General features: G+C 41.1%; 1 protein-coding gene across 1 annotated transcript; it reads left to right on the top strand.

Moving 5' to 3' along the window:
• Window positions 1-360: 360 nt before the first annotated feature.
• Window positions 361-26,649, top strand: LOC307219212 (vitellogenin-2-like; the record flags this gene model as incomplete). Its single annotated transcript, XM_079982212.1, has 35 exons — window positions 361-400; window positions 2,113-2,133; window positions 3,618-3,766; window positions 5,082-5,333; window positions 6,653-6,814; window positions 6,906-7,060; window positions 7,996-8,134; window positions 8,252-8,406; window positions 8,659-8,836; window positions 8,997-9,122; window positions 9,659-9,862; window positions 10,198-10,415; window positions 10,807-10,892; window positions 11,344-11,468; window positions 11,623-11,724; window positions 12,080-12,193; window positions 12,280-12,466; window positions 13,099-13,168; window positions 13,275-13,463; window positions 13,942-14,062; window positions 14,765-14,930; window positions 15,023-15,114; window positions 15,483-16,208; window positions 16,841-16,891; window positions 18,284-18,367; window positions 19,403-19,579; window positions 19,676-19,818; window positions 20,985-21,123; window positions 21,750-21,861; window positions 22,552-22,738; window positions 23,596-23,687; window positions 24,039-24,133; window positions 24,691-24,841; window positions 25,440-25,601; window positions 26,385-26,649. The coding sequence occupies 35 exons, from the start codon at window positions 361-363 to the stop codon at window positions 26,495-26,497; spliced, it is 5,283 nt and encodes a 1,760-aa protein (XP_079838338.1). The 3' UTR covers window positions 26,498-26,649.

The following is a 26,649-nucleotide window of genomic DNA, read 5'->3' as shown; positions in this document are numbered from 1 at the left end:
GCATTCTGCTCTCACAGTGGTTAACCACTTGTTTGACTATACAATGGTAGGTGCAAGGTTCAAAATAACTTATCCGTATTTGTCAGTAGGTAAACCATTGCATCATATGTTAGGTTAGAATGACCAGGTCAATGTCTCTCTCACCTGAAGTGATGCCTAAGATGACTGCTGGACATGAGGAAATCTATACCCCCCAAATTTTTATTTTTTTAAAAAATCAGCGATTGCCAAAAGAAAAGTTTGCTGAGAGAGATAAACATCTGCGCGCTCAGCAAAATCTTGATCAGTATGGATCATGTGATGCTGCTGATCTCCCTATAAAATGCCCACTGTGGCTGAGGGCTATCATTCGCCTTCACCATGAGGGGAATAGTCCTAGCCCTCCTGTTCGCCCTTGTGGGTAAGTCGGCAATTGCTTTTACTATTATCCTTTTGCAGAACTCTGTAGAGTTTAGCAAAAAAAGAAGAAGGTTATTTTCTGCTGTCAGTACTCACATTGTGACTTATTCAATTTCTCTCTTCTAGCGGGCCAGAAGATTCCATACAGTAAGTTCATCAGTAATCTAACCTTATTTTAAAACCATCATAGTACCTTTGTTGAAGTTGCATGATAGTCAACCACTTAGGGTAGGGTGGGAAGAGATTAGTTGAGTTTGTGTAGTGTAGTGTCTGAACTGCAAAATCTGGATTTCCTTGTTTAAGTATTGTTAAGTGACCCAAAATGCTTAAATCTTTCTGAGCCTCAGGCCTGAAATATGGGGAACAATAAATATGACCTACCTTGCAGGCTTGTTGTAAGAATTACAAAATTAAATTATGAGAAGAGCTTGAAAATTATAGAGGGCTGTCTAAATTCTAAGCTTTATTAATTCATTCATTAATGATTTTTAAATGCACTTACATCTCACCCAAAGCTCAATATGAGTACGTTTTAAAGATACTGAAGGAAGTATGAAGTAATTTACGAATTAATAAGCAGAAGCAACAACTCACTGTTCAAAGGAAATTTTGTTTCCTATTGCAGTGTTATATTAAAGCCCAAAGAGGCTGACAAATACATAAATCACAGCTCTGCTAATTAAAACTTCTCTCCTTATTAATCAAGTGAAGTTTTAGTGTGATCATCACTGAGTAATTAATCTGATTGTTGCATGCAGTTCTAGTGGCAATACATTTATGAAACACAATGGGTGTAAATGAACCTTTGTGGATATATCTTTGTGGGTATAGATTTGAGCAGCAGAAAGCTTTTCCAGTAATGAATCCATTTTCCAGCATACACTTTAGCTAAGCCACTCTAATAGCAAACTCAGATGGTAGGTGCCAAAAGAAATGGAGCTGAAAAAGGGCAATGCTCAGGGAAAGCGGTGTGTGTGAGAGTGTTATCAGAATGCTCAGGAAAACCCAGAGGTATTTTAAAGTGTGTTTTAAAGTGGGGGGTAGGGAGGAAGAAATCTCCAAACTGCATGCTCAGATGCCAGAGAATATTAAGTGTCGGTTGGAAAATAAACCTGGAATACCAGGAGGGAGGGGATATGGACTGCAGCAACCTGAAAAAGTGCATAGCTGGCTGGCTGGAATCCTGAACAGGAGTTCAGGAGTTCTGATAATAAACTGCATAAAAGATGATAGATAGATAGATAGATAGATAGATAGATAGATAGATAGACAGAAAGATAGATAGATTAAAATGTTGTACTTTACTGAAACTGAATGCTGGAAGATTCAAGACAGAGTAGAAGAAAGTAATTATTCACACAGCACATAGTTAACCTCTGGAACTCACTCCCACTGGAGGTGACGATGGCTTTAAAACAGGATTTAAAACTTTCATGGAAGAGAGGGTTATTGGCAACTGCTAGCCATAATGGCTATGCTCTGCCCCCATGATTTGCAGTTGTATGCTTCTGAATACCAGTTGCTGGAAATCACAGGAGACGAGAGTGCTGCTCTTCTGCTTGGGCTTTGCTTGCAAGTTTCCCATTTGGTTGGCTACTGTGAGAACAGGATGCTGGAGTAGATGGGACAATGCCCTAATCCAGCAGACTCTTCTTGTGCTTGTATGTTTGTGCAGTTATACTCACATTAACCTATCCGATTTCTTTCCCTCAGAGGGCCAGACGCAAGAACCTGGTAAGTCTGAGAGGAATTTAAATCAACTGAAAATCTCCAGTTTAATTCCTACCCGGGTGTGTCTCCATCTGGAATATAGGGACAATTGTGCAGGCCAGCCTTAGATAGTTGTTGTAAGGATTGCAGGAAGATCATTTATGTGAACTGCTTTGAACACTATAAAGTGCTCCGCACTATTGATTCACAATACTAAATGTTTTTAATTCATGAATTTCTTTAACTGATAATCAATTACTGCAGCCAGTGTGGTGACAGAATAGGAACCAAAATGGGGCAACAGAGAAACAAGAGGGTGGTATTAAGTGTGTTTGGTGAACCCCTGAGGTTCCCAGTAGTACAAATTCTTTAAAACAAACAAACAAAAACACATGCCTTAAAGCAGCCCCATGAGGCTTGGAATAGTTATGGAATGTTGGCTGCCATTTGAGGTGGTGGTGGGGGAACTACATAGGGAATGGAATGGAGTGAGGCAAAGAAGGGCATGGCTGGCTGATGAGAATCTTAGACAGGAACACTTCTATTAGAACATGAGGATACACCAAAACATTTTGTTTTAGGACCCACTTGTATATTTCACAGTGAAGTGGTTATGGTCTACTGTTATACACAATTTGTAACCTATCCAATTTCTTTTCCCAGGGACTGAGACTGCCGAAATCAGTAAGTCTGTCTATAACATGTCATAACACTGATTAACATGACTTTTAGGGCAGTTGACTACCCGAGGGGGGAATTAGTTGAGCTTGTATATTGCCAACAGTTTCAGTCCTATAGGTGGGGAAACTGTGGCCCTACAGATCTTCTTAGACCACAGGCTCATTATCTTGCCCACTGACCATTGATGTGTATTGAAGCCCAGCATCACCCCTGCTATTATACACACCTACCAATGGAAGTAAGCTCCATTGCACTCAAGAGAATTTACGTATTTCTGAGTAGATAGCCATAGGATTGCACTGTGCAGCTGAGCTACAAATTTGAAAATTCCCAGTGTATATCCTTAGGCGCACCACCCTATTTGCTCCTCAGCCATGAATCTATCTGCAATATGGGGATAATAATACTGACCAAATCAGTATTACAAAATAAACGACCTAAAGCGCTTTGAATGCTCAAGTCCTATCTAAACATTGAACATTTTAGATTAATCATTTAATGACATTGAAATGCATCCACATCTCACCCAAAGCTCAGGATTGGAGACATTTTCAAGATGCTGAAGGAAGTATAAAGCAACAGTAGTAAGCGAAAGCAGCACTCATGCTTAAACGAAATGTTTTCTTGCCTATTTCCTATTGCAGGGCAAAATTTTAAATTGCAAAATTTTAAATTGCCCTGAGAGCGAAACATCACCCTGCAATTAATCCATTAAAGTGTTAAATTAATCACAACATAGATTAAGCTGATTAAATCTTGACACCCTACTGGGTGTGCATATATGGAATACAGCAGGTGTAAATTGTTCTCTCTCTTATTTTTTGTAGAGCCACGCTTTGAACATGGGAAACGCTACCACTACAAGTATGTCGCTGACGTTGTCACCACAGTGCAAGGATATGAGATGGGAAGATCTGTTGTGAGACTGACTGGAGGGCTAGATATCTATGGAGGCGATCAGGAGAATATTCTCAAGGTAAGCATTATCATTATGCAGTCCCTTTAAATAGCCATCAGACTACAGAGCATCCCTTCTAGAATTCCTGATGCATTGCAAGCAAGGAGAGGCCATCTAGCTTTCACTGTAAACTCCAGTGCTCTCCACCCATCATGCAATCCTAAAATCAAATGTGTATCCAAAATAGAATCGGTGGGAGGGGAGAGGGTAGGTGATGTTCTTGATGAATCTTAAAGTAAATGTATGCTGAACTTTAAATTAACCTTAAGTTAAAGATTAAACATGAAAAAGTGAAGCAGCTGTTTACCAACAACAACATTTTAATTTTTTTTCAAACTTGGATTTCCTCAAATTTCTATTGTGGTGGCCCAGAGAAGGAATCAGAGGAATGAGGAGAGGTGAAATGAAGACAACTAGACCAGCCCTAGTATTGGGCAGAAGAGAGAGAGGCAGCTGCTTTGGGGTATCATGAAAGGGCAGCAAATCATATTGACTAAATGTTCACATGGGACTAAAATCACCCATGGATTGCAAAGGGGAAAGCTAAGTTGGCTTTCATTTCACTCTTTGACAACACAACTGTTTAAAAAAAATAGTTGCGAACTTTTCACAGAACATTGTTTCTGGGGCTATAGTTCATAAAAGAGTTCCTATGCACATGTTTGCTTTATCTCTACTGCGTTATATAACAGTACACTGGGGAGCCAGTTTAATTACAAGGAAAGAAGGGGGAATTAAGTTAGCTCTTTATTTAGATCACTACACCAACATGGTGCAGTAGCTCAAGTGTTAGACTAGGAATTAGGGGACCGGAGTTCAAATCCCCACTTAGCTGTGATACTCACAGGGTGAACTCAGATCAGCCACAGTCCCTTAGCCTAATCTATCTCACAGGGTTGTTGTGAGGAGAACAACCATGTAGACCACCTTGAGCTACTCTGAGGAAAAGTGGGGTAAAAATGCAATAATAGTAAGAACAATACATTTATCGCTTGAATATATTGAAGATATTATATGCAAAAGTATATCTAATGCAAAAAAAGAAAGACAGTATAATCATTTTTAGGGCATCCTGTTTGTATTTAAAACACGTTATTTGGTATAACATGAAAGGGCACGATGCAGCCGAAACTAATTATTGTTGCCCTGCAATCTGCACACACTTCAGTAGAGCTTACTTCTGAGTAGACGTGTATTAGATGGCACTCTTTATCTCTCCCGCTGAAGTCAGTTGGATTTACAGGTGCTTCGCTTCAGTTGGATTGCGACACTGTTCTTCGTTTCAGAAACAAAATGAAAAGCAATTTGTTTACTCTCTCATCTTTGTCCTCAGATTGCATCTCTGAAAGTTGAAGATGCTGTCGGAATCTTTCCGGGAGAGCCTCCATTTGCAGCACCCTCCAGGCAACCTGAATCACTTATTGCTTGCACCAAATATTCTTTCCTGTTTGGCTACGTCAATGGCAAGGTTCAGAACATCCGTGTGCCAAGAGACCCACCTCTGCCTTGTGTGAATCTTGTCAGAGGCTTCCTGAATGGATTTTCCATGTCAATTAAAAACCAGAAAGAGTATGAGCTACAAGAGGTTCGTTTCCTCCATGTACATTTAATATGCATTTGGACTTGTCTTTTCAAGCAGCTTTAGTTTACCTCAGTACTGAACTATCTCACTTTTTTTTTACTTTCCCCACTGTTTTCTGTTCCCCTGAATGACTCCTGTGGTTTTCTGCTTTTCTGTCTGGCCCTACCATTTGGTAGAGTGAGGCAGCTGCCTCAGGCAACAGTTGCTGTGGGTGGGGAGCAGTAGCAAGGCCTTGGAGGGTGGAGCTGTGTGGATCACATGGCCTGCCCTCTGACCCTTAAGTTAGCCTGCAGGCCTCAGGTGGACACTCACCCTCCTGTTGCCAGTGCTGAAACAAGCCAACCTGATCAGCACCTATATGTTGTAGGAGGAGGGAGGCAACATTTTGTTCACCTCAGGAAGCAAAATGTGTGATGCCACCCCTTTCCCATCTCACTCCAAGCCACCAAATTTCCCATTTCCACCTAGATAATTAGAAATGCTATTCAGTTAGATACTTTCTCATTGAGCAATTGAATTTGCAATTGAGGTTCCCTGGACAGTGCTGTTTTTCTAGAAAAAGAGATGCCAGAACTCATCACGAACACCTCCCTTGTTCTCTTGTAATGGCACTGGTGCCCACCTGAGAGGTGCCAGAACTGAGTTTCAGCAAGTTCCCAGGGATTTCAGATGGTAGGGTTTGACTGCCACAGTTTGGGTTTCCCTCACCATTAAATCCACAGGCCTATGTCAGTGTTTGGGGCTTATTCAAATAACTGCAAGGCCTACTTCTATCTGGCTGTCTAAAATATCAGTAAATAAATAGCATGTGGTGTTTTAAACCAGAATAAATGAGATAAATGGTGCAGTTAGATAATCTTATGTTCTGGAGACTTAACAGTCTAACCAGGGTGGGGTCTATTTAGACGGTAAAGTGTATTAATTCACTTATTTCAGACTTCCTGATCATCCATTGAGTGGGGCCCTGGATCTCTGCCCCCAAGCCCAGCCCCTTATGAAGCCACTAAATGAATGCTGTCATGGATGTGCATCTTGCCATTCATGGCTCATTATCTGTCATGGATGCTTTAGCTGAGATTCCTGTACTGCAGGAATTTGGACCAAAGGACCCTTGTGGTCCCTTCAAACTCTACAATTCTATGACTCTACAAAACACTCAGCTATGGAAATTGTACATGCCTAACAATAGTTCCAGTTTCCTGGGACACGCTCCACAAATTCCTTTGCATGCCTTCTTCCTCTCATTTAAAAAATAAAAACAATAAAACCCCCTAGAGTTTATCATGTGCCATTCTACAGAGTGACTAAATCTATACTTGCAGGATGGAATTGGAGGTGAGTGCCACACAAGATACGTCATCCGAGATGACAGGAGGAGCAGCACAGTCCTTGTTTCTAGGACCAAAGACTCAAACAACTGCAGGAACAAAATGGAGCGCAGCATTGGAACATTCTTCATCCACCGTAACCCCAACTGCCTGCTGGTAAGAATGTTAGAACATGATTTGCTTACAAACGAGGGTAACGTCCGCCTGAAAGCCATGCTAACTAGAGGTGCTTCCTTCTGTTATATAGCAAAACAGGATGATTCAAGGGACTGAAGCTTTCACCTTCAAACTGAAATATAATCCCTCTGGAGCTGACGCTCAGATCATGCAAGTCGATGCTGAACAAGTCTACCAGCTTTCTCCATTCAGTGGAGCTGAGGGTGCCGGAGTTATGAAAGCTACGTAAGTAGCCACAGCTTAAATAATAACTTTTAAAAGAGTCTGCAAGTGAGCCATGGTTTCAGCTAGGCTATGCAAGAGTCGGTCTTAGTAGCAACTGGGTTGCTACTAAAAGCATTTGCAGCATTGCAAAATAAAAATAAAATAAAGAAAATCCTCCCAAATAATAGCTGCTGTTATCTGTCTGTAGGTAAAGGCTGTTCATGTCCACTTAACTGCTTTACACCAATGAAATATTAGTTTTAAAGTCCTGGGCCTGGAGACAATGGGCAGAATTAACCCAATGAGTTCTGGCAGCATAATCTCTGTGTAAGGACTTTCACCTAGGCAATGGGTTTTCCCCTACCTCTGTTCCTCACCCCATGCCCTTCCCATGCCCCCCTGTATCAGGAGAATCCCCAGAACATTGACCAGGAGAGGAGAGGGAGAGATAATTCCATCTGAAATGATGAAGCTGGTGAAACATTTAACATAGCACCACGCTGTTGAGTATTTTGCAAACTACAAATAGCAAAGGGAAAACAAAAAAAGGTTTGGGGTGCGAAATCAAATGCTTGCCATTACATGGGGACAGGTGTCATTCGTGTGGTCTACGTTCTCTTGATTTCATCATCCCCACAGACTTTAATACATCAGACTTCCGTTCAGGAGTAAAAGAGGCATTGCACAGAGTGTAAATTAACAGCAGAAGTTTGTTGTATGAGCACATGGAATGGAAGTCAGGCCTGCAAGCAGAAACAATCCAATCAAATATTTCCCCATCATCCACTAGAGATACAATTCTGACTCAGTCTTGGCTACATTTCCATCAGCTTCTCCATATCTCCCAGTTGTCCTCCTCCTAATTTTCCCTGGACCGATCTAGAAACTGCCCGGATGAGCAAGAGCACAAATCACTTACCCCTGAATGGTACCTGTGGTTTTCTCTTCTCTTCCAGGCAAAGGCTCACACTGACTGAGGTGACAAATGAACATGCCCAACTGCCGCAGGTTCAGCTTCGGAATGTAAACATTCATTATGAGTTCCCAGAGGTTCTTCCCCAAATGCTTGTCAGAACTGGAGACGTTAAGCAACAGGTAGGGAATGTGTTGGCGTATGGAATAGTTCTACGGTTCATAAAGCCGATAAGAGAGCAGTGTGCTTTTCTCCATCACAGTGAATATATTCTAGTTACTGTTTCCTTCTTGTTACAGATTGAAGAGCTATTGGTTGAGCTTGACCGCTTCCCACAAGACATCCGTGGAGACAATGCCCACAAGTACTTACAGCTTAGCCAGCTGCTCCGTTATTTGAATCTGGAAAATTTGCACCTTCTCTACAATAAGTTTTCGAACAAACCTAACGCCAGGTACGTTGGCTGACTAGCACATAAGACACAGCATCATCATAGGCTGCAAACACACTAGCACCAAAACGTAGGTTTCCCCCATCCCCTATCCTGAATCGTTCATGCTCATCATCAGCATGCTTCTTTCAACCTAGATTGATTCTAGATCCTGTTGTCCACAAGGGTGGATGGACTCTGAACCAGTCAGTGTTTGCTCCGTAGTGAAGAATGAAGAATGAAATTTTCAGAATGTTCTTTTTCTGCTCACTGCAGGAATGCCTTCCTGATTGGAGTCGCCTCTGTTGGCACTATAGAATCACTGACATTCCTCAAAGAAAAAGTTGTCAAAGATGAACTGCACGATATGGAATTGTACTGGACAATTTCCCTAGCCTTACACTCTGTCAAGCCTAACGTAGATAAAGCTGAAGAAATTGCTGACGTGCTAATCGTAAGTACATGTAAAATTATAACTGTGTGTATCAGAATGAAAAATGTGTTACATAGGAAATCACATTAGCTATAAAATCTACAGGAGAAAAAATTATCACAAAGTAACAAGAAGCTTCCTTCAAATTCTGGTTCATTGGAAATCTTTCTTTCACCCACAGAAAATGCTCCCCAAAATAAAGAATACCGGATCAGTTTGGCTTGTGAAGATTTTCTACCTGGGATATGGTACCACTGTCTACAAACAATGTGTTCATTCTCGCTCCTGCTCCAGCAAATTGCTTGAGGTATATGGTCCATGTTCCAAGTTATTCCCCGCCCCCAATAAAAAGAAGAATGCCTTTCCCAGAGAGAAGGGAGAATTACACACCTTAAACTATTAATTTTGAAATCCCACCATAGCCAAAACGTACCTGCTCCGCACAGGGACTTGTTTAGCTTCCCACACAAAGATGTATAGTTTTCCTTGAGTGAATTTTGCCCTGTGCCTTTCAAGAAGGCCAGTTGTGTGTTTGTGAAACATTTGGGATCTTGGGTTAGCTTGTCAACAAATAGTTCTTGCCTTTTTTGGAGTTTTTGTTGTGTGAATGGACTGTTGGGCCCTAAAGTCTTTTCAGTGCCATCAGTGCCACGTTCCTATACTTTTGCAATCAGCACTTAACATATTCTGAAATCATAGAGACACTTATAGGCGGTTCCAGTAATCTATGGTCCCTCTCAATCTCACTCTTCATCTTTTCCTCATTGAGCGAGGATAGTGACATGTACAACATTTATGGAGTTCTGAATGGAATTAAAAAGTGTTCATCTCATTTGTCTGCAGCCTCTGCACGACTTCCTAACTGATGCAACCAGGGAACACAATGAAAACAAAATTACTCTGGCTCTGAAAGCCATCGGCAATGCAGCTCAGCCAGCCAGCCTGAAGCTAGTGAAAACCGTGATTGATTCCAACAGATATTCAGAATACATTCAAGCAGTTGCTGTTCAGACTATGGCGCGAATTGGCAAACAGGAACCTACAAAGGTAAGAAGAGCAAAGGAAAGTCACCTCGATATATTGATTGCAAAGTATTTGGCATTATGAAGCGACTGAGATTTACTGCTGTCAATGGACTGCAAACTTACACAGTCACATCTGATAAAGATCTTTTAAAAACAGCAGCAGCAGCAGCAGCAACAACAACCCCTTTCTCAAAGCTATTTAAAACTCTCCCATACATTGTTTTCCTGTCTGTGAGTTGATCCCCAAGGCAGATCCATTTAAATCTGAGCATTTGATTCATCCCTCCAATGCACTCAACTGCTGCCAGGTAAATACTATTAGTTGATCCCCCACATGGTGTGTTTCTCTTTCTGTAGGTCCAAGGCATTCTCCTCCAGATCTTTGCAGACCCTTCATATAATGTGACCATCCGAATGATGGCTTGCATTGGCCTCTTCGAAACCAACCCTGCCATCCCAACAGTGACAGCTATTGCCAATGTATTGCTCAAAGAGAACAATTTGCAATTGGTCAATTTTGCCTACTCTCACATGAAAGCTTGGTCAAATGTCAGGATCCCACTGTACTACAGCCTGTAAGTCGATCTACAGTCAGATCACCTTTCATGCAATAAATCTGTTGCTGCTATTCATTAGAGTTGGTTCTGGTCCTACTGCTAAACTGGTAACATTTCAGTGGGACTCAAGTAAGTAAGATTTATTGCAGCAGGTTTGCTCTAAGCATAACTAAATCTGGATCCAATTCACTGTAATTGAGCTGTTTGTTCTGCCAAATTTGGGAAGTGCTTTCATTTTTATATGTGTTTTCGTAGTATTTTAATCATCAAATTCTCATTGAAGACCACCTTGGGATTTGTTACGCAAAGGGCAGAACATGAATGCATTAAGTAGACAAGCAAAAAAGCAAACATGCATGTAGAGACTTTTGCTGTTACTTGCTGCTAATTTCAAACCTGTTTTATTTAGGTCTTCTGCGTGCAGTATGGCTCTTAAACTTCTGAACCCCAGACCCCTCCATCAGAGCAAAGTTTTATTTGTCAGTGGCTTCAGCAGTAAGTAGCAGACAACGGTTCATTTCCCGGCTTTTATCCAAATGAGCCACCATCTTTTGGATATCACAACCCACTCCTTAGCACTTTGGAACAGAAAGCATCTATTCTAAAGGGCTCAATGATTTTAAAGACCCTTTAACATACTATGCTGGACATGGGCGTAGCAGGGGGTGGCAGGTTCCCCCCCCCCAAAAAAAAAATCAAGCAAATAAATAAAAATACTTAATTAAAAGTAGAAATAAACCAAATATTTGAAACTGAAATTTCAAATATTCTGTTGTGTTGGCAGCAGTAACATCCTGTTGAATTTCACAAACAAAAAAACCATGGATGGTTGCAAGCTTCTGCCAGGGAAAATCTTTCCAAGCAGTAGTAGCCAAGGGATCCCATTTTGATTCACAAGGATTAATAACACAGCAATGGCTCATTGTTGTCGCTTTTTCCACCGCAGGCAAACACAGAGCGGGATTCCTCGTGAAATGGTTTATGATCGAAAGCCCCCAAACAATGCTCCCTTCGACTATAATCTGGAAAACAGAAGTAAACTTTGCAGGTTCAACTATTCAGCCTCTAGAGGTTTGTGTTACATTTTATTCAGTTCATTTCTAGGGGTTGGGAGGTGGGGACGCTTGCGAGGTTTGTTTTGCTATCTTACCATGTTGCTACATAGGTGCTGAATGTTAGCAAACTGCTCTCAAAACTTTCCCTCTGTTTTTTGTTTTTTTAAAAGGTTAGAGTGAGAACTCAGGGCCTCAAGGAACTCTTCTGGAGGAACACGCACCAATTCGATAAATACCCTGCATATCAGAAGATAAAGGACACTGAAGCAAAAGTATGCATATTTCCAGATTCTCAGTGTATTCATTATAGGGGAATGATGGAGGAGGTCCTTGTCAGGGTGGTTACACTAGTGAACCACTCAATTTGGTGCCACATTTCTCCACTTCGAATGGAGATCCACAGCGTGGCAAAAGCTGCAGTGAATAACCTGATAACCCATTCCCAGCTAAATAAATTGAGCTGTTTCTGAGGGCATTGTGAAATCAAGGAAAGCTGTGAGCATTTTCAACAGGAGTGTACTGAGGGCTGCAGAATTAAATAGCAAAACCATTTCTGTTGCTCTTTATTTCCTTAAATTTACTTGAATAAACTCAGTATTGAATAACCCTCATGGGCTTGATTTTCAGCTGCCGGGATTCAAGGAGTTCCCTCGTGAGATTCCTGTAATATCTGCCTCTGTCAAAATGTTTGGCCATGAATTGATCTTTATCACCACTGATGAAATGCAGGCATTTATGAAGGTATGGAAGTTTGTGTCCCCCCACCCTCAACATATTTATCAGCTTTGTCTCCTTGTCTTTTAACCTATTGCATCTTTGCCCTATAGAACATGCAGCAGCAAAGACAAGATCAGCTGCCCATGCTGCATAAGGTTATCGAAGGCCTTAAAAACATCAACCAACATATTATGAAAGCTGTGATGCTAGATGTTCAGTATGTGGTTCCAACAGTTATTGGTCTGCCATTCCAAGCAAGAGCCAATAGCATCATCATGGCACACGGTTTATTAAAGGGTAAGCTTGGAGAATATCAAATTTCACAATGGTTTGTTGGAAATCACATACGTTGGAGAAAATCACAGTGCATGACTGATCTGAGACCCAGGTTTTAGGGAGCAGGCTTAATTACTTTGCTTCCCCCAGAAAATAATCGGAAGTGTCATTTCAGAAGGCTTCTGGGAATTGTGCCTCTGTGAGGGGCAAATTGCAGTTACTGGGATCCTTTGGCTGTTGAACTGGTATAAACGTGCTTTAAATCTAAGGTGTGTGGATGTGATCTACTGCATTTCACACTAGCCTAATTTCAATGAAGTTACTTCCTATTTACTAAGGTGTAATGAGAGCACAACAAAGGTCTGTCTTTTGCTGCATCGAAGCATAATCTGTCATGCTCATGACAACTTAGTTAATAGCACCAGAGTACACTAACATCCCTGCCTGAATTGTAAGCAGAAGAGCACTCTGTTTTTCTTCACAATATTTCATCAGTTAATGGCCTATTTCTTTGATATACCAAATCATTAGCAAATATCTTTAAAAGCCCTATATTTACTAATGTAAATGGTTCACTAGTAAATGGTTAAGAGAAACTTCACAGATGTTTGTCTTTGTTTTGAGCATTTTTTGTCTTCCTTTTGTCTCTCTAGCAAGGACAGAGTTATCTCATGGTGATCTCAGAGAAGCCAATATCCACCTTCAAGTTGACAGCAAACTTGGGTAAGTAAATGAACATTGTTAGATTGGAAAAATAAGGAAACGAGAGAAACAAAATGGACAGATTATTCCAGCCTACTAAAATGTTCTCATTCTCACTGCCTTTTAGCCTTCAGGGCTATGGAATGATTTTCTGGGGAGTGAACACATACGACATGCAACATGGTTTGGAAATGAGAGCCCAGATCCGTACACAAGGCGTACTCAACATGAATGCCACAGTGGACATCAGAAACAAGAACTTCAAATTTGACATCGCCCCACCCCGTGATGATCAGTTTGAGTTGGCAATGGCAAGGTAGAGTGGTTATTTTATCATTTTTCCTCATAAGTAAGGATACATACAACTTGACCATAGGAGATTTTTAGGTAAGAGCCAGATGCAAAATCAAGGCTTATATCATTCTCTGTTATTGGCTTCCCCAAAATCCTGTTTTGCGATATAATTCTCCATTTTGAGGGAGGATTAGTATGAATATATGAAGTTGCCCTAAATTGAGTCAGGCCATAAGCTTAACTTGCCCAGTGTCATTTCCTATGACTAGCAATTCAAGGTTTCAGACAGAAATGTGCCCCAGTCGTGCAGCCCAAACCATCTTTTAACAATGTCAAGAATCCAAAATTGAGCCCCGGCATCCTGTATCTTCAGAGTCAGCCTCTTACTTCTCAGCTAGTCTCTCTCCTCTTGCTGTGTTCCCAGCACAAATGAGTTCTTTTTTTGATATGCCCGGCTTCATATTTGCATGTTGAAAAGTTTTCATTGCATATCCACACAGTCATGAGGCACATACTGTTGCAAGATACATACATTCTGAGAAGAAGGCTTCAGTACTTCCAGAAAGACCTGAAATCGATATTTTGGATGGAGATTTCGACTCAGAAAAAGGCAACATTAAGGTAAATTGTGTGTGCGTGTGTGTGCAGATGTGTTCTGTGGTAAATACCATTATACCCTGTCCTTGTATTTAGCTGATTGTGGTTCAGATATGTCGTCTTTTTTTTCTTCTATAACTCTCCTTTTGTTTAGTTAGTATTGTTTAGAAATCTGGGGGAAATTGTCCTTGTGTATTTAGCGAAATTAGATTCTTTCTTGAAAGTGTTTGGACACTGTGGATATTCACAGGTAAAAGTCAAATGATGGTGGCTCCATGCTAAGTTTACAACTAATACAGACATGCCTTTTGCAAAAGTTAATGTGCCATGGTAAAGATGTAAATTATTAGCTAAAGGCTAAAGGTGTCACCTGAGCAGAGAAATCTTAAGTCATCGTATGAGTTTTAACTCATTAATTAATCAATTTAATTATGGAAATGCTTTTCTTTCCCATAATTTATATCCACAGGTGATATTTTATAAAAGGTACTATGCACACTCATGAGATGGGCATATAGGAATAATAATAATAATAATAATAATAATAATAATAATAATAATAAAATGTTTCCAGAGCCCTCCTAGAACACACACACACACACACACACACCTCAGATTCCACAGGGTTGGGTTTTTTAAAATTATTATTGTATGGTGCCCATTTCTGGTTTTGGAGTATGTGCTGGGATATATTTCTAAATACTGACAAGCCTCTGTTCAATTCAGCAATCAAGCGATTCCTACAAATATAAGCCCACTTGCATATGGGTGCCTTGGTGCATGACTCAGTTGTGTTTGAAGACCATCAAGAAAACAAAAGATATGCCCAAAGTGACTTCTTGGTTGCACTACCTGTGTGAAGAACATCAAGTGGAGTTTCTCTATGTACAAGGTATTATCATATGACCAAGACATTCTGTTTGTAAGTACCCACAAGGTTGCCTTCCGCTTCTAACGTTTATGCACGCTTTCTAATCTATACAGTTGTTCCTCTGGAGAAGATTCAAGGTGAGTTCCAACTAGGCTCTGGAGCACTGAGGACGAAAAGGGATGTGAGAGCTTCTGAAGCAGCAAAGGTACGTAAACGACACTTGATCTTAAGGTGTCACTTCTACTGTCCAAACTAAAAATTTCTGTGGAACAATCTATAGAGGGGGGCTATATTGGGACTGTGCCATTTTAAAGGGTCGAAGCCGTCCCCATAAGAATCATGGGGTAGGAAGTGCTGGAGATGAAATGTATTTCTGAACAAATGAGCACCTCTGTTTTGCCCACCTCCTCTTCTCTGCAGCGACTAACATAGCTATGCATGTGTTATAACAAATACAGCCAGTTGAACAGCAATTATTATTTGCCCCTTGTTAAGGAAAGCAAGTGAATGATATCATGATGTATATATATTTAACCGAGGTGTTTCTTTGCTTTCCTCTGAATCACGCTGCAGCGTGGAGACAAAACGCAGAAGGATGCAAGGGATGCCAAAGGCCACGATGATGAGCATTACAGAAAATCGGATCGTTTCCCATCTCCACCACCCGGTTCTACTAAAAAATGGCCCAGCAAAAAGAGCAGCAGCAGCAGCAGCAGCAGCAGTGACAGCAGCAGTGACAGCAGCAGCAGCAGTGACAGCAGCAGCAGTGGCAGCAGCAGCAGCGACAGCAGCGACACCAGCAGCAGCGACAGCAGCAGCAGCAGCAGCGACAGCAGCAACAGTGACATCAAAGATAAACATCCCCGTAAAACCAAGTATTCTCCGCAGAGAAAGTCCAGAGACAGTTCTTCCAGCAGCAGCAGCAGCAGTGGCAGCAGTGACAGCAGCAGCAGCAGCAGTGACAGCAGCAGCAGTGACAGCAGTGACAGTAGCAGCAGCAGCAGCAGCAGCAGTGACAGCAGTGACAGCAGTGACAGCAGCAGCAGCAGCAGTGACAGCAGTGACAGCAGTGACAGCAGCAGTGACAGCAGCAGCAGCAGCAGCAGCAGTGACAGCAGTGACAGCAGTGACAGCAGCAGCAGTGACAGCAGTGACAGCAGTGACAGCAGCAGTAGCAGCAGCAGCAGCAGTGACAGCAGCGACAGCAGTGACAGCAGCAGCGACAGCAGTGACAGCAGCAGCGACAGCAGCGACAGCAGTAGCAGCAGCAGTGAAAGCTCTGACATTTCCCAGGAAAAGGTAACTATTTTGTCACTGCTCTCAGTCGAATGCATGAGTGTGGTTGGAATACAGCCGTAGCCACCACATTTGAAAGGAAAGAGAAAGCAAGCAGCACTGCTTCATGGGCGCCAGCATGTCTGGCTAGGGCAGGCGGCAACTGGCATGCCAGACCAAGCAGCCACTGTTCTTACTCTGAGGCCGAGCCACATGGGGAGAAGTCTCATATAGACTGTTCCCAAGTCACCCCCAAATCCGCCAAAGTCTCCTGAGATGTCACAAAGATTGAAAGGAGACTTTGGTGAAGCTTAATGATGCTTGAGGTGACTTTTCTGTGGTGGCAACAGGGGTGAAGGTGCCGACAGGCTCTGCCTCGGGTGACAAAACAAGCTAGGCTAGCTGTTTCTAGCTAATATTCCAACAGAAAAGGCTTGGATTTTGCTAATTATGTTAATGAATATTCACTTTCTCTGACAATATTTCCAAGAGGTTGATCCTCAGAAGCACCCGCTGTTGAATTTTTAAAAACCAACATTGTTCATGGGGTTAAATCTGTCATGTTATCTTTTTAAAGTTTTGTTATTCTGTGTTGGTGCCATTGAAAAAAGCAATCCCTTTTCTTGAAAACTCTTAAACTTTTTTTCTTTTCTCAGGGAAGGCATTCCAAACTTCTTCAATATTCTTTCCTGTCAGTGAAACAGCAGGTAAGATTTTTGGTTTTTTGTTCGTTTTTAGTTATGAGGTGACATAGAAGGCAGATTGCACACACAGAAAGAAAGGGATGTCAGAAATGCACCACTTGAGCGTTTGTACTAGCAGCAATACAGTTTTTTTTAAAAAATATTGTTGCAAAAAGTTGGGTGCCATCCCCACTTTCTGCTGAGTGGTAGCAAGATTATTGTCCGGGCACTCACCCAGGGTCTGCTTTCCTGTGGAGAACTGAGACACAGCGGAGACTGTTGTAGCTTTAAGAAATGTGGTTTATTCACCTATTTACATCTCCTGTCTGCATGGAGGGAGTAAAGAACTTATAGCATCGTCGTTTCAAGAGGGGCTTTGTCCCCCACAGCAGTGCAGCCCTGGAGCCCAAAGCATCTCTCCCTGCCAGCCTTTAGCCAGCCTGCCCAACAGGGATGCCATGTCTTTTCTCTGCCTTCTATTTCCCGGCATACCTTGCTCAAGACTCTTTTTTCCTGTCACCTCAAACTCATACCCCATCACCATGGCAACCCAAGCACAGGCTCTCAGATGGGCCATCAACCCCCTTTGTCATGTTAATGCCTCTATCCCAGGTGAGACCCTGGCTTGGAAAGAAATATTAGTCTGTAGTTTTCCACTGACCTCAAATCTTCCCTTTAATACTCCAAATAATCAAAACCACAATTTCTAGGGGGGGGGGGGGTTGGGGGGGGGTTCCCCGAATTCATAACACCACCTTTCTACTCCCATTGCACCATTTCTCCCAAATTGTCCACGCCATTTTCTTGCAAAAGCCAGATGACGAAATTCTCAGCCTGCTGGATTGCTGATTTCTCATTATTGTTAAGACTAGTATTTTTAAATCACACTGCAGTTGCAATCCTGCCCTTTCCCGTGCGAGGTGATAGTGTAATCTTCTGGGTGAAGGAGTGCTTGGTGACTTTTTCAGCATTAATGATACTCATCTCCCACCCTCCCACTCCCACCATCTTTGTTAAAATGCATAGGGTGGTATATTCCGAAACAATTTCGTGATGGAGACCAGGAGATAACGATTATATACTTTTACAGCGTTTAACACCCACAAGGAAAGTGTAGAGGCTGGTCCATTGTGGTGAATGGAGCCCTGTCACACTGCCTCACTTCCATCCAGTACAGGAGGAGGCCCTGACTGCCAACTTTATCCTTCTTAGTTGCAATGTCACCCTTTTAGAACACAGCAGGGAGCATGGGGGTGGGACTAGAATGAGTTGGCTCTGCTTGTCCGTCTCCACCTATCGTTGGCCTCTCCACCTTTCCCTCTGCCAGTTGTCGCTGCAAAGAAAACTGCCTTCATCACTGTTTAATCTGGGATTAACTTTAAATCTTGACGATGCTTTTTCTTTTCATTTTTTTAGAGAAGACAACAGCAAAGTAGCTCCTCCTCCAGCTCCAGCAGCTCCTCTAGCTCCAGCGATGAAGAATACACAAAAGGCTCTTCGGTCAGTATCCCTTTGGAAAATGGCAAGGCTGAAGGAAATTTACAAGCTGGGCATAGTTGGAATAAATTGGAAAATATATTAATTGCTTATAGCTTATTTGGGTTTTTATATACTTAATTATCTTTTGATGTATTCATTGCCTTTTGACTCTGTAGGGACATCAAAGTAGTTCTTGATAAAATATGTCTTAGATTAAAATTAAAATACAAAAAAAGTGATAAATTAGTATCTATACTGAGTAGGCAGGAGCAGAACAGAAATCTGTTATGATGAGGCTGCCTCAATGAGCCATTTCTGAAAGGGCCAAAGACTCAATTGACTCCCCCCAACATTTTATTTATTCAATTATATACCATCCTTCATCGAAAGATGGCACGGCAGTGTACAACATTAAGAACACATTTTACAGGGCATGATAATAAAAACTCAATAAACAGTATAATAAAATAATCATAATAACACACACTCCGCCCCAGCTTTAACAACCCATATATTATTTAATGGCCAAAGGCCTGGGTAAAGAGGAAAGCCTGAGGGCATGTAATAATGGTGCCAGGCGAGCCTCTCAGAGGAGAGTATTCCACAAATGGGGAGCCACTACAGAGAAGGCCCTCCCAGACCTTACGTGGAGGAGGTACACATAGAAGCGCCTCAGATGATGAATGCAGAGTCTGGGACAGTTTATATGGGGATAGGCAGTCCTTGAGGTATTGCAGTCCTGAGGTGTTTGAGGCTTTGTAGGTCAGAACCAGCATTTTGAATTGGGTCCAGAATTGCTAATTGGCAGCCACTGCAGTTGGGCCACAATCGGTGTAATAAACCATCTTGTCTCAGTGAGCAACCTGGCCACTGAATCCTGCACCAGCTGAAGTTTCTGAACCGTCTTCAGAGGTAGCCCTGTGTTTGCAGTAATCCGATCTAGAGGTTTTGGAGCCACTGGCATCTGTCTAGTAGATGATACTAATAGGTCTGAGTAATTTCTTTGACTAGGCCAACAATCTAAATAATTTTGTTTTCCTTCTTTTTTGGTCCCAGGAAAAAGTAGCATCCTTTGCTGTCAAATGCCTCACTCGCAATAAGAGACAATACGGAATCGTCGGCGACGTTTATCACGGCTCCTCCATGCTGAAAGTGACTATAAGAAACATCACACGGCCAAGCAAGCCAGTTGTCTGCTTCGAAAGCATAATGGTCACCCCTCACAAGCTCAGGGTGAGTCTCTTCAAAGCGTATCGACCCCTAACAGAGCATTCAGTCCAAATGCTAATGCTGCTTTTTAACAAAAATGTGCTGTACTCTGCCACTTAGACCACTCTAGAAGCAGGCTGGGATTGCAAAGACTACCAGGTCGCTGCAGAAGTCGAGACGGGTTGGTTTGCTAAAAGGCCAGCAGTTCAGTTCAAGGCTAAACACAAAAGGCTTCCTGCAGTAGCAATGAACTTTGTGGAACAGTGAGTAGTTGTGCATCTTCAAATGATTCACTTATGACATCCCTGCTAAGTGTATTGCAGCCAAGCATATGGGTGTGTTTACTGTGGCCAAAAAGGAGATGTCCGGTTTTAATCTAAATCCCATCTCAGACATGTTGCTGGAAGCTGCCCAAAGTGGCTGGGAAAACCCAGCCAGATGGATGGGGTATAAATATTATTATACCTTTTTTTTTTTTTTTTTTTGAAGGCCTGGGACATAGAAAGTGGGGTGTGAATACCTGCTGAAGAGGAACAGCCTTCAAAAAGCTGTTAGCTTTTCTTTACAAACTGCCACTTTTGGGGCAGAAGCCAAATCAGGGCTATGGACAATTGCTACTTATCATCCCTTTATGTCTTTCTGGCAATAAAAAATGGGAGACATTTAGCCCCTGCAAGCCTCCTAGTTGCTGTTGATATGAAGACATTCCCTGGAAAGCTCAACCAAGTAGTTGCCATAGTTTCCATCTCAGGACAGGCAGCTATCTCTGAGTACATTGGCAAAGGACAAACAAAGAGAAGGGGTGACAAAGATTCAGTCCCTCACCTCTTTGGCCTGCCTTACACTTATTTCATTTATTGTGGTGTGCAGCAATCTGGGATAAAATCATCCTTGCCCATCAAGTCAGTCACAATCCAGAGTCTACATTTCTGGAAGATTTCTGTGGGAAAGTCCCCCCGCCCACCGTTTGAACAACAAAAACACAATCCTCAGCGCCAAATGTAAATCAGGCTTGTAATTTCCAGGATCCCTGTCTGCCCAGCTTGCTGCCTAAATCTTCTTTAAATTTATCAACATGCCCTGAAGCCTGAATTTGCTTTGTAGTGGGTCATCTAGGATGGTTTTATGTTAGTCCTGAAGGCTATTTGAATGAGACTGCTATAGTTGTTGTTGTTGTTGTTTTAGCTTCTTTTCACGTCTAAGACAGTCTTATATGGCCAAGATTCATCACCTCTCAGTTTTTTATTCTTAAACAACACCTAAATTTTATGTCCACTACATTCTTATTTCTGCTTATTTTGCCCGGCCATTATTACTGTTAATTATTTCTTCATATATGTACCCCCATGCATAGTATTACTGCTAATCACACCTTTTATGTTACTACAGCCAATTAAGACAGATTTTCCTTTTTTAAAAAAAAAAAAAGAATAACTACAGTGATTCCTGGAGCTGCTTACATGATGGGCTACTCATACAAAGTTCAAAGAAATCCCTCTCAAGAGGTTACACTGGTTATAGCTCTAACTGATCCTAGAAGCTACGCCGTGATCATGAGAACACCCACTGTGAGTTGCAGATGACATTATTTGAAATGTGACAGGTGTGAAAGTATTATTTCGAATGAAATTCAGGGGTGTACATGTCCACCATTTTTATGACCCTTTGTTTTTTGGATCTGGGACCATGATTAAGAGGGATAGCTGGCGGCATTTATAATGTGTCGCCAGAGGTGAAATTCTTGACCATTTTAAGATGACCTCTGGTTGTTGTTCCCAGAATTGATTTTACAGTCATGTGTAAAGAGGAAGCCTTGTATACTAGTCTTCCTGTGTGCACTTAGTACATATCCATTTGTCCCCAAAGTGTACATTTAAAGTTGTTCAGCTATTAACTTCTGAGATACAATGCAATACAAGTTATTGGGCCAGTATGATCTTAGTTGACCAATCATACAAAGAGGAAGGAATACTTGAGGATGAAGTGAGAAATCATTCATGTATAAGGATGTTGCTGAACTGTGTGCGAACAACGTAAGGGTTTGACATGTGAACCGCCCTGAGATTTACGGATGAGAGGCGGTATACAATTTAATAAATATTAATAATAAAATAACACATCCTTGTGCCTGTTTGAAGAACAAAGAGAAAGACAACACAGCCAATTTCTAATTTGTTTTCCTATTCCTTTCCAGGTGACCATCTATGCTGAAGACTGCATGATTCCATTTTCACTGCCCATCGGCGACTCCAGCCAACCTTCAAAACTCTGGGATGTTCCTTCAGTGATACTTGCTAGTCAGAATGGTCAGTAGCTAAACCATTCCCATAGCATCAAAAAAAAATAATATTTTTTTTTAGTGAATCAGTTTCTTTGAATGCCTCTAAGTATTTTTCTTTACAATTATCTCAGATTATTGTGAATGCAGAAAAGAAACAGTGAAAGCTGCAAGATCCAGTTTTCTCAGTATTTATTTCTTAGCTGGGGTAAAATGTACCAAGACTTCTTGCATATTCACCATAGTTCCATAATTTTAAATCCTATTTCAGAGGCCTTTTACTTAAAACCCAGTCCACTGCCAGCTAATTCAAATCTATCACTTAACAAGATTTGTCCTGGGTGATGTTCAAACGATTAAAAACCAAAATCTTTCTGCTAAAATTATATACAAAATGTAGGGTTTCCGGGAAGAAATCAGCAACATTTATGGGAAAATCCGGACGTATGGCCACCCATGTTGGTAGTGTTGTTTTTGCTGATTTTCCTGAAAAAACATCAATTTTCTTTTGTGATTTTGCCAAAAAAGCTGAACAACTTTGGCCAAAAAAAGCTCTGAATTTTTGAAATATGGCAACCCTAACAAAATGCCCACGCTATTCCCCAAGCTCATTATCTCCTTGGCCAATATGTTGGTTATTGATTGCTTCCATGATGTACATAATATTTAAAAAATGATTTTCCCTCTCTCTCTCTCATATTTATTTCTCTGTTATCAGGTGTCTGCAAAATCGATGGTCAAAAGATCACAACCTTCACTGGACAAAACTTTGACAAAAGATTGCCTCCAGATTGTTTCATGACTTTGTTACAAGACTGTACCTGTGACAAGAAGTTTATGGTGCTGATAAAATATGAATCTAATAATGCAAACAACATCCTACTCAAAATAACCATCGCTGGCAGGTAAGTACTCTTAACCACAGTATCTTTGCACTAATCCAATCCAGTCACAGGGTGAAAGGAAAAGTTTCAGCTTCCAAAAGAAAAAAGTGCATGTTTAACGGTTTGTTGTAAAATATTTTAACCCTACTCTTCTTCCAAAAGAAACCAGAATAGCTTGCATCAAGATTAATCAACATTAAAGCAAAAAACAAAAACAAATACATAATACATTGTTTTATTTCAGCCATGTAACTAAATCATACTGGGCATCTGAAAACATTCAGTGTAGGGGTTGGGTGGGCCTTCAAAGGGAGAGCATTTTACAAGACTGGTATCATTACCAATCCCACTCCTTATGTGCTTCAGCTGGTGATGGAATCCAAAGCTGAATCTCACATGTTTACTTGAAGGTGCCAAGTGGCTAATTTGGGCAATATTAACACTTCTGGAATATATGCAGTCTGTTCAAGCCTTTTATCTATTGCTCCCTTGGTTCTCTATGTTTTCCTCTTAACACTGTAAACAAACAATTCTCTAGCTTCCCAAATACTTGCTTTTCAAGAATTAAAACAATGACAAATCACAGGACAGGACAGGGAGTGATATTCTAACTAAGAATCAGTAGCTAGCAGAATGCAACTTTAGTTTTAAATGAATCTGATGAGCTTAGAATTGGGTTTGGGGTGTTGGATGAAATTAATATCTGGAAAGAAAAAAACATTAAAGGATGCACAGTAGCGGATTCAATTATTTTGTCCCTTTAATAATAGTACTTAGATAAGAGAAAAACATAATATAAACTATTTTATTGGAAGTAATTGAAACTCATTGAGAGAGAATTCATTAATTGCTTCTCTGTCCCCCCTTTTTTTAACAAGTGAAATTACCCTCAAGAATCGCAATGGAAAGAACATAGTAGAAATTGATGGTTCTGTAATACCAATGGCACGTCTCCCAGTCAGACATGAAGGTATGTAATTGTATTTTTAGAAGTTAAGTCATCTGTTGTCTCAAGATGGCAGGCAAAGAAAGAAATAAAACACCAGTATAACACCAGTATGAAATAAATACTGGATGAGAGTTTATTGTTCCTGCAATTCAGGGCTAGGATGTTGTATTTACACAGATCAACATGCACAAAAAGCAGAATAATAATGTATATTCTCTCACTTTAAACTATACTGAAATAAATAACGGAGGCATTGATGAACAGGAATTTTCAGTTGAACAGGATCAGTAGTTTAATCCGAACAATATTTTATTTTATATGTTTACCCAATTCTCAATGGATTCATCAGTTTGTCTTTTCTTTAACTTACAGAGTTTACCATTAAATCAGACCGCAAAGATAACGAAATTGTACTTTCTTCATTGTTTGGGATTCACGAGCTGATCTACAATGGACGTAATGTTCAGGTATTTTCCTTCTGCAGCTAATGCTTTCAAGGTTTTAAAACGATTTGCAAACAGCAAAACAAAACCTGTGCTTGCCTATCAGATCATCAAAGTACATTGCCCTCTTCAGCTAATAATGATAATGCTCACAGACTCAGACTCCGCTACTCTTCAAATCAATAAAACATAACTGGGATGTTCCCAGTGCCTTTCTGATAAGCAGTGGCAGGAAGAACAGATGTGTGAAGTTATAATCATCAACGCCAGTTTTAAGTCTCTCCATTCTCCAAGATAACTTTAAATTTTAAAGTGAATTATTTCCCTCTAGCTACTGAATGTGTCACTAATGCAGTTATGGAATTAACACAGAGAGGAGGGTAGAGAAATCCCCATTAGGACCCTGTGTGGTGCTAGACTGAGGCACATAGCTGTAAAGATCTAGTAGAGTTTGAATTTGAAACATGCTCCTCTTTGCTGTGTATTATATTTTCACTGCTTGCTTTGGCAGGATGAGCCAAATTCTTATTGTCAACTCAATCCCAACTACTTCCCCCCTCTTTTTTCCTCTCTTCATAAAGGTAACTGTTACTCCCACTATCGGATATACCTGTGGTCTTTGTGAAGTATATGGCGGAAATGCAGAAAAATTACGAACACCAAGTGGCTACTCAGCTAAAGATCCAGAGAGCTTTGCTCAGTCCTGGCTGGTCCCCGATGAATGTGGTGGAGGTAGGTAGAGTCTGATAGTTTGTTTTAATTATGACTAAGGTAGCTAGGTCTGGGTTTGAAGGGATCATGCAGAATTTAGCCCTTCCTCCATCAGTAAGCTTTGGTGGACTTAACTTGGCTGCAGCAGTGGAGGGCAGCAACAGGCAGTTGGGTCTAGCTGCCATTTTAATTTCCCATAATGCCCCAGAGCAATGCCAGATCAGAGACAATGTGGAAAATGTAAACGCGGCTAAAACCAGCTGCACATCATTGCTCAAAGCACTAGGATAACAACAACAGCAGCAATAAATGAGGGAGGCAACTGTGGTGGGGAGTCCACAGCTGCCCAAGGTTGCCAGTCAGATAGTCATCAAAAATGAATAGAGACTTTCAACCTTTGAATTAAATTGCTCGAATCCATATACCTGCTAAGTGACAAGCATCAAGATGGTGACTCTATAAACATTGCTTTTCTTGTTGGGTTATGAAGCCCAGTTCATTGTTTTGTTGGACTTTATCACTGTTAAATATGGAATTATGCTGTAGAACCTCTGGATTTTTTTTGGTTTTTGTTTTTTTAAATCAGTGTCTTAAAAGGTTTGTACTTTATCTGTTGCAGCCTGCAAACTGAAACACTCAACTAGGAGACTTGAGAAACCAATCCGGATTGGAGAAGAAGATATGCAATGTATTTCTACTCTGCCTGTGTTGAGCTGTAAGGAGAAGTGCAGACCCACCACAACAACTCAGGTGTCTTCTAGCTTCCACTGTCTCTCAGCTGGTAAGTCCATGTAATGTCTGGTTTGGACTACACACTAAAATTTCACTAGTCATGCTTTAATTTTGCAGAATGACATTTTGCTACCTTTCTGGATGTCCTCAGGGTTTAAAACATCTTTCCTTTAGGGGGATCAAAGAAAGAAGCAGCAAGGAGCCTGATTTTATTGGAGTTCAGAGTGCTATAACAGCAAGCCTAGGCTCATGGTTTTTTGCTTCTATGAAAGATTAGGCTTTTGCTTGTAGCGTGTTTAAAGCACCTGAAACTCTCTGGCATCAGTAAGCACTGTAAATAAATTTGCTTTTTATCCTTTCACGGATTGCCAGATTGGTGTATAACATATGCTTTTATATTAATAACTGGTTAAACATTGGCTTGCATTAATAAAAGTTTATTCACTATGGTCATAATAATGAAAATTGCTCTAGAGTGCATCAACAGCATCTCTAAGGAAGTTTACTCAGATATAAGTCCAACGGAGTATGTCTAGCATTGTAGCCTGTACTGGAAACATGATTTGAAATGAATTTGCCCCATATGAAGCACATCAGTGAGTGAAACTATACATGGGAGATGCAGGGGGACAATAATGCTCTCTTCCCTCCCAAGGGTTCAATGGCAGTGCCTTTTGAAAATAGCAATGCTAGAGCGAAGGTTTTTTCTTTTGAAAGTTGTAGCTGGGAGCTCCAGCTAAACCTTCAGGTGTAGGTATAAGAAGCACCATTCATTTTGCAAAAGTTTAATCCTTTTCATGTTTTTTTACTTATTTCCTTTTGTTTCTTCTAGGGGCAACCTTGCCAACTGATCTGGTTACCCTCGCTTCAAAATCAGAAGATCTGGTTTCCTCTGTTGAAGCCCACGTAACATGCAGTTGTGCTGAAGAACAATGTGAAGCTTAACTTTCCTACTGAACAGATTAGAAGCCCGTAATACCGTTTACTGTGGGAGGCCAGTATGTTAATTCTAGGCAGCCACACAGAAGTTAATTGAAAAAGCACTGCTGAGCCATCTGAAGTCGAGTCATAACCCTGCAGAAGCAAAGGCAATTATG

This window comes from Podarcis cretensis (assembly GCF_951804945.1).
Source record: "Podarcis cretensis genome assembly, chromosome: 6".
Classification (NCBI taxonomy): Eukaryota; Metazoa; Chordata; class Lepidosauria; order Squamata; family Lacertidae; genus Podarcis; species Podarcis cretensis.
The sequence above is the reverse complement of the archived record's forward strand: the minus strand, read 5'-3'. Positions and strand labels throughout refer to the sequence as shown.